An 8,206-nucleotide genomic window follows, 5' to 3' on the forward strand; every position below is an offset into this window, starting at 1 on the left:
GTTGGACCACACTGGCCGATACCGATTAATCAACCGATAGTTTTCAAAATGGATACTGAAAGAGAGCTAGTGCTTTACTATTTAAAAAAAAAAGCAGCAACAGTACTGAACCATACTTTGTAAATGAATAAAAATATTAATATTATTTACTATATTGATCATTAAAGTTATTTCATAATTTGCTAATGTTAAAAGAAGAAACTTTAAAATGTAAAAATATAGCCTATTAGTAGCTAATAGTGAATGTTGAAATGAAAACACTAACAAGGAACAATACTTCTACAGTTTTCATTAATGCTACGAATGGACTTTTATTGTTAAGTGTTACCATTTAATTTCAACAGTCATGCTTAAAGATGGCCATGTTTAAATATCTACACAAGGCCATAGCATTAAAATTACATACATATGGATATTGTATGTGTACTCACAGACTTTATTTGCTTCTATTTTTTAACACTTGATAATTATCTAATCAAAAAATTAAAAAAAGTTAGTCGCGCAGCGCTGCGTCTAGGAGAACTCAGAGGTATCACACACATGCACACACACACCAGACACTTTGCGTTCAAATCAAGTGGCGGTCTAAAACAATTTATTTAAATCACCAAACGGACATAAGTTTGCTTCAAGAATGAACAATGTGGCATAAATGAGTTTGAAGTTCGGTGTTTAAAAAAACAGAGCAATTGGAAAGAGAAAGCGCGATCTATTACAGCTCTCTACATGAAGCATACCGACTTTATTAGAGCCACAGAAAGACAAACGTTTTGCTGAAAAATGCACAATACATAATTTATAGCCTAGGGTGAAGTCATTATATACATTCACAACGATTTGGGACAAATATAATGTAATTTAATAGAAAACTATGTGAATGGTGCTCTGTTCCGCGGCAGGCTTTTCTGTCGGCTGTATTTAAATGCGCGTCTGGAGTTTCCCGCTCCGTGCAGCGCGCAGTGTCACGTGTCAAAATAAACAACACGTGCTGTCAGTGATTTCCGCCTCTAGAGGCCGCTATCGTACTGTATAATGCCAGCGGACCCTTCTCAGCCACTCCAGCAACGGTTGCAAACCGGAAAACTATCGGCATGGATTTTTGCCGATAACCGATAGTTGTGGCAATCAACTATCGGTGCCGATTAATCTGCAAAACCGATGAATCGGTTGACCTCTACTTGACAATAAGTCACGACTTAACTTAACTTAACTTGTTGATAATGACAGCTTCAAGACACTCCTGTAGGAGAAACTAGTGGCATGCATTGCTCAGATGTGATTTTGTCTTCAGATCTTGAAGGTTCTGTGGGTCTCTTCTATGACCTTTAAATCTGACCTTTAGTTCTTATTTTCTATTGGATTCAAGTCAGGTGATTGGCTGGCCGTTCTAGCAGCTTTATTTTCTTTCTCTGAAAGCGATCAAGAGTTTCCTTGGCTGTGTTTGGGATCATTGTCTTGCTGAAATGTCCACCCTTGTTTAATCTTCATCATCCTGGTTCTGTAGGTGTTGGGACTGAAGCAGCTAATATTAATTTCCACTGACGAGGGCAGGATTGCTTTCTAATTACTGAGAGATTTCTGCTTGTGTCTTGGCTTTCTATGCCTTTTTGCACCTCCCTTTCTTCATGTGTTCAGTACTTTTTCCCTGTGTCATTCCATTTTATTACACAGAACTTCATTTCTGAACTTATTTGTTTTGTTTTCTTTGTATGTATGGATTACTTGGGTTGTTACCGACATCTGGTGAAAATTTCAAGTCAACAGCATCTTCAGAAATATATTTACTGAGAAAAATGGTGACATGTTCAGTACTTAATTTACCCGCTGTACTTGCTTGTGCTGCTAGTAACCAAATGCACAGACTTGATGAAATAGTTATTAATCACAGTCCCCATGTATGTCTTTAATGTGTGATGTAGCTCTTGATAGTGACAGTAAATGTGTGTCTGTACATCAGATTTTCAGAACTACCTGAGAACACAGACGGGTAACAACACAACGGTCAACATCATCATCTCCACCGTGGATTATCTGCTCAGAGTCCAGGTGAGCAATTCCTCCGCGAGCACGTCAGGATCACGCTCTCATAACACACATCTGACACACGTGTGTGTGCTCTGCGTGTCCGCAGGAGTCCATCAGTGATTTCTACTGGTACTACTCCGGGAAAGACGTCCTCGATGAACAAGGCCAGCGCAATTTCTCCAAAGCAATCAATGTAGCCAAACAAGTCTTCAACACGCTCACAGAGTACATTCAGGTGCGTTTCAGAGCCGCTCGTTCAGCGTCTCATGAGGAAGTCATCAGAGCACCGAGGATCTCGAGGGAAAACAGAAATCATGGAATAAAATAGAATTTACTTTCAAAAGCAGAATCTCGAGCATTTCTCTAGCATATGTAAAATAAATCAAGTTCAGTAACATAAACATATTACTGTTGTGTAGTAGAATGTACTATTTAACATAATCCATAATAGAGAGGAAATGAGGATAATAATTATGCAGTTTATTAAAACATGTTTTATTGAATATCACAGTCATTATCCTTTTTTGAATTTGTTTTACCTATAAACGTCTGTTGAACAGCACTTTATTTGACAAACAAATGTAATTAAATCTAGTGCTGTCAAACGATTAATTGCATCCAAAATAAAAGTTTTTGTTTACATATGTATGTGTGCTGTGTATATTTATATATATAAATACACACACGTGCATGTATATATTTATAAGTTATGTTTATATTTTAAATATATTTATATACTGTATAATATAAATTATATGAATATATATATATATAATCGCAATTAATCGTTCGACAGCACTAATTAAAACAGAAATGACAAATAAAATTAAAATGCCATCTTTTATTATAAAGGATTATTATATTTTCTTTTGATTTGAAAAATATTGATTAAATTAAGTTTTGTGAATTTTTGATGATAAATTTTTATTGAATCCAGACAAAAAAATAAGCCGGGCTTCATAGCGCCATATTATTGTTATTAGTTTTTAAACTAAATTAAATTGATTAGGCGTGCTTTTTGATGATTAAAATTTAATCAAACCATTAAAAAGGAATCCAGAAAATTTTTTGGGGAAAAAGAAACATTTTGGCCCTAAATCTCAGTGTTTGTGTGGTTTTAGGGCCCTTGTACGGGAAATCAGCAGAGTCTGGCTCACAGCCGTCTGTGGGACGCAGTTGTTGGTTTCTTGCACGTTTTTGCACATATGCAGATGAAGCTGTCTCAGGTAAACATCTACAGTGAGGTTCTAGAAATGCACCACAACCTTGTCACTCAGAAGCCTTGTTTATCTGCTCTCGTGTTGTTCTTCTTCTGTGTTATTTTAATGCTGCAGGATTCAAGCCAAATCGAGCTGCTGAAGGAGCTCATGGATCTTCAGAAGGATATGGTCGTGATGCTCTTGTCCATGCTGGAAGGTGAAGGTTTACTTTGTTTTTACTAAGTTTACTAAGTAATATTCCCGTGCAAGAAGACAAATGATCATCTTTCCCTTGGTTTTAGGAAATGTTGTGAACGGCACCATTGGAAAGCAGATGGTGGACATGTTGGTGGAGTCCTCGAACAACGTGGAGATGATTCTGAAGTTCTTCGACATGTTCCTCAAACTGAAAGATCTGACCTCGTCTGATGGCTTCAAAGAGTACGACCCCGACGGCAAAGGAGTCATCTCCAAGAGGGACTTCCACAAGGCCATGGAGAGCCATAAACATTACACCCAATCCGAGACCGAGTTCCTGCTCTCCTGCACCGAAACCGATGAAAACGAGCTCTTGGATTACGAAGAGTTCGTCGAACGCTTCCACGAACCAGCCAAGGACATCGGCTTCAACGTAGCTGTCCTTCTGACCAACCTCTCGGAGCACATGCCTCACGACTCGCGCCTCCAAACCTTCCTGGAGCTTGCAGAGAGCGTGCTAAACTACTTCCAGCCCTACCTAGGCCGCATCGAGATCATGGGCAGCGCTAAGCGGATCGAGCGCGTCTACTTCGAGATCAGCGAGTCCAGTCGCACCCAGTGGGAGAAACCGCAGGTCAAGGAGTCCAAACGCCAGTTCATCTTCGACGTGGTGAACGAAGGCGGCGAGAAGGAGAAAATGGAGCTCTTTGTCAACTTCTGCGAAGACACCATCTTCGAGATGCAGCTGGCGGCGCAGATGTCCGACGCCGGCGAGCGTTCAGCTATTAAAGAGGACAGCGAGAGAGAGAAACCCGAGGAGGAGAGTCCAGAGATGGGATTCTTCTCAATCACCACCGTAAGAACGGCTCTGTTTGCCTTACGATACAACGTCATGCTTTTAATGAAAGTGCTGTCCATGAAGAGCCTAAAGAAGCAGGTGAAGAAAGCCAAGAAGATGACGGTGAAGGACATGGTGACCACGCTAGTGTCCTTCTACTGGAGCGTCCTGCTGGGACTCCTGCACTTCGCCTTCAGTGTGGCTCGAGGATTCTTCCGGATCGTTTACAACAGCTTCCTCGGAGGCAGTCTGGTGGAAGGCGCTAAGACTATGAAGGTGTCGGAGCTCCTGGCTAACATGCCTGATCCGACTCAAGACGAGGTGAGAGGAGAGACAGAAGAGGGCGAGAAGAAACCCATGGACAAAACCTCACCCGAGGAAGACCTGGCCGATCTGACGGTGGCCACAGACGACACCGACCTCCTGTCCGATATATTCGGTTTGGATCTGAAGAGAGAAGGCGGGCAGTACAAACTGATGCCTCACAATCCAAACGCTAGCCTCACGGACCTGCTCAACACACCCATCCCGCCTCCGCCTACACCCTCGCCAGAACTGCGCAGAAGACACCAGGTAACGTTTGTTAAAGGATACATATTATGCCCCTTTTTACAATATGCAATATAAGTCTCAGGTGTCCCCAGAATGTATCTGTGAAGTTTTAGCTCAAAATAAAACAGCAAATAAGTGTAATGATATTAATAAAAACAGTATTCTTCCACCAAACAATGTAGTTCCTCAGAAACAGTTGTGGTTGGAACAAAGTGGTTACCAAGCAACACACAAAGTAAACACAGGTGTAGGTTTGTAGTGTAATTTACAACGAATGTGGCTCAACCAATCAGAATCAAGGACCTAAAACTATACGTTTTATAAGACTAAATTAAAAACAGCTGACAAAATGAACACTAGTTGGTTTGTTAATGGCTCAACAGATCCGTTCAATACCAATAATTACATCAATCTGTTGAGTTTTGGGTTTCGCTGTTGTTTCCTCTCAGACGAAGGGCTCTTCATCCTCAGCAGACAACAGTGAAGTTTCTGAGGAGACCAAATCAGTGCCTGAGAAAGCCGAGTAAGTGGATATGTTTAGACGATAGTGTTGATGTCACCATCATAATCCCTGCACACTGAGTTCTGATTCGTCTCTTTCTAAGAGGGGAAAGCGGAGAGAAAGCACAGAAGAAGAAGGAGGAAGCGGTGAAGCGGAAGGTCAGACAGCACTATGAGCCTGATCTGCAGGAGTCGGCCTTCTGGAAGAAGATCATCGCTTACCAACGCAAGCTGCTGGTGAGAGCCCTGGAGATCTCAGACTCTCAGAGCGATCGCTCCTTACACACTGTGCTCTGACGCCGTGTCTCTCTCTCTTCTCCCGCAGAACTACTTTGCACGAAATTTCTACAACATGAGAATGTTGGCTTTGTTTGTGGCCTTTGCAATCAACTTCATTCTGCTGTTTTACAAGGTAATTCACACACTTCGTCGTTCATTAGTTAGAGTTGTCTGAACAAATCCCTAGAACAGGGTAGGGCTGTCGAAATGGCTGAAAAACTAAATTTGAATTTTGTACTAAAATATTCGAATTATAGGCATAATTTCAGTTAGGGGGGAAAAAAAGCTTTTGGCTTCTCTCCTGAGCCCACAAGAGGGCGCATCGAGCAAAATATTACTAATGCATGATTCTTAAAAACAATAAAATAACAAAAAAAGTGCATAATGTTTATAAACCATATATGTGACCCTGGACCACAAAACCAGTCTTAAGTCGCTGGGGTATATTTGTAGCAATAGCCAAAATACATTGTATGGGTCAAAATTATCCATTTTTATTTTATGCCAAAAATCATTAGGATATTAAGTAAAGATCATGTTCCATGAAGATATTTAGTGAATTCCCTACCGTAAATATATCAAAACTTCATTTTTGATTAGTAATATGCATTGCTAAGAACTTCATTTGGACAACTTTAAAGGTGATTTTCTCAATATTTGGATTTTTTTGTATCTTGGCCAAATATTGTCCTATCCTAACAAATCCTAAAAAAATATCCACACATCAATGGAAAGCTTATTTATTCAGCTTTCAGATGATGTAGAAATCTTGACACTTGACACAAAAAATTGACACTTATGACTGGTCCAGGGTAGAATACCTTAATGTAGAATACATGTGAAACTCCACCTATGTTTGGAGCTGAACTCTGTTTGTGTCTCTGAGCGTGTGTTTGGACCGTGTGCAGGTGTCCACGTCCTCGGCCGTCTCTGAGGGGAAGGAGGTGTTGTTTGGCTCGTCTTCAGACACCAGCGTGCGGTGGGATCCTCTGGGTGGCTCCGGCTCCAGCGCACGGCCCGACAATGTGCACTTTGTTCTGGAGGAGAGCAGCGGCTACATGGAGCCCACGCTGAGGATCTTAGCCATCCTGCACACTGTCATCTCCTTCTTCTGCATCATCGGCTACTACTGCTTGAAGGTACAGGATCATCAGCTTCAGGAGCCTGATTTTACACCCGCACAGCTCTGGAAATGTTTACTGCATTGAAACCAAAACATCATTAACTCTTTCCCCGCCAGCGTTTCTGAAAAAAGTAGCCACCGCCAGCGTTTTTTGCTGATTTTCACTAAAATGTCATCATGGCCTCCAGAATATTTTATTGTATGAATATCTGAACATGCAATACATCAAAATAAAGATCTGACCTTCTACTTTCAAACAAAACACACTTTCAGTTTTACTCTAGCTTCAAGCATTGTTTTTTCTATCAACATTTGAATGTAGGTAGATTTCATAAAAAAGCAACATTTTGAGGAAAATCGCATTTTTAACACATACTACATCTGGATCATATTCAGTAATATTATCAAAGCAAAGATGCAGTAGATGGCTTCCATCAGTGTCTCAAAGCTTTAACACTTTCTGGATCCACATTTCACTCTGTAACTTTAGGCAGTTTTCATTTATATGCGGTGTGTGTTGATGATCTCATTATTTTCCATATGCATATGCTTATATATGAGATCACTTGTTTCTGCGTCTTCCTCGTCTGTGTTTTTGATCGCGTGATTCTAGACTCATTCAGGAGATGCGAAATAGCGCCCCCTAGTGTATAACAGAGAGAACACGGAAAACTCAGTGTTTGGCGGGGAAAGAGTTCAAATCAAACACTAAAATTGATTATTTATTAGTTGTTTTGATGGTTTTATGCTCTCAGCTGCCAGTAATTCATCCAAAGCACATTGTGGTTGCAGAATACTGTAGAGTTTGACAGATCACATGACCTCAGCTGTGATATTATTCACACAAGGCACTGGATCTGATTTCCTCATAATGAAAGCGAGGCATACAGTTTCGTTCATGCTAATGAAATCCAGTTATTGAAACAATAAACCTGCCAGATTTACATGAAAGATGAAATGCCCAGCAGAATTAATCTAAAGAGGTTTTAATAAACGCTCCAATTATTATTCTAAAAAGCCTTTAATAGAAAGCAGAGCTGTGGTGAGTGATAGTGCTGTCTCTCCTCAAGGTTCCTCTGGTGATTTTCAAGCGTGAGAAGGAAGTGGCCAGGAAGCTGGAGTTTGACGGTCTGTACATCACTGAACAGCCGTCAGAGGACGATATTAAAGGCCAGTGGGACCGACTGGTCATCAACACACAGTGAGTGACAGACGAGGCTCATGGGTAATGGGGTGATTCTCACCTAAACTGAGTTCAATCAGGAATATTGCGGTAATGAGGCGACCCAATGAAAAATGCTAACGATGGAGGGCAGAGCAATCATTTTGCATCATTTTACAGAATGACAAATGAATGCACCGTGTCTGCGCTGGAGTCATGCAGCGCCGCAATGCATGACAAAACTGGCATCAGTTACTGTTTTATGTTTTTGATGTTTTCATTCAAGAGTTCATGGACACCCATTTTTGTTTTCTTTATATTATTTAGGT

At 40.7% G+C, this 8,206-nt stretch overlaps 1 protein-coding gene across 1 annotated transcript in view; it reads left to right on the top strand.

Moving 5' to 3' along the window:
• The window catches only part of ryr2a (ryanodine receptor 2a (cardiac)), a 151,877-nt gene that overhangs the window by 132,567 nt on the left and 11,104 nt on the right, over window positions 1-8,206 (top strand). Inside the window, 10 exon segments of the mRNA XM_058794607.1 lie at window positions 1,958-2,046; window positions 2,132-2,260; window positions 3,147-3,251; window positions 3,360-3,441; window positions 3,527-4,833; window positions 5,262-5,335; window positions 5,418-5,550; window positions 5,639-5,725; window positions 6,501-6,731; window positions 7,786-7,916. Of these exon segments, the coding sequence (XP_058650590.1) occupies window positions 1,958-2,046; window positions 2,132-2,260; window positions 3,147-3,251; window positions 3,360-3,441; window positions 3,527-4,833; window positions 5,262-5,335; window positions 5,418-5,550; window positions 5,639-5,725; window positions 6,501-6,731; window positions 7,786-7,916 (2,368 nt within the window).

The sequence above is a fragment of the Onychostoma macrolepis genome, chromosome 12, assembly GCF_012432095.1.
Source record: "Onychostoma macrolepis isolate SWU-2019 chromosome 12, ASM1243209v1, whole genome shotgun sequence".
Lineage (NCBI taxonomy): Eukaryota > Metazoa > Chordata > Actinopteri > Cypriniformes > Cyprinidae > Onychostoma > Onychostoma macrolepis.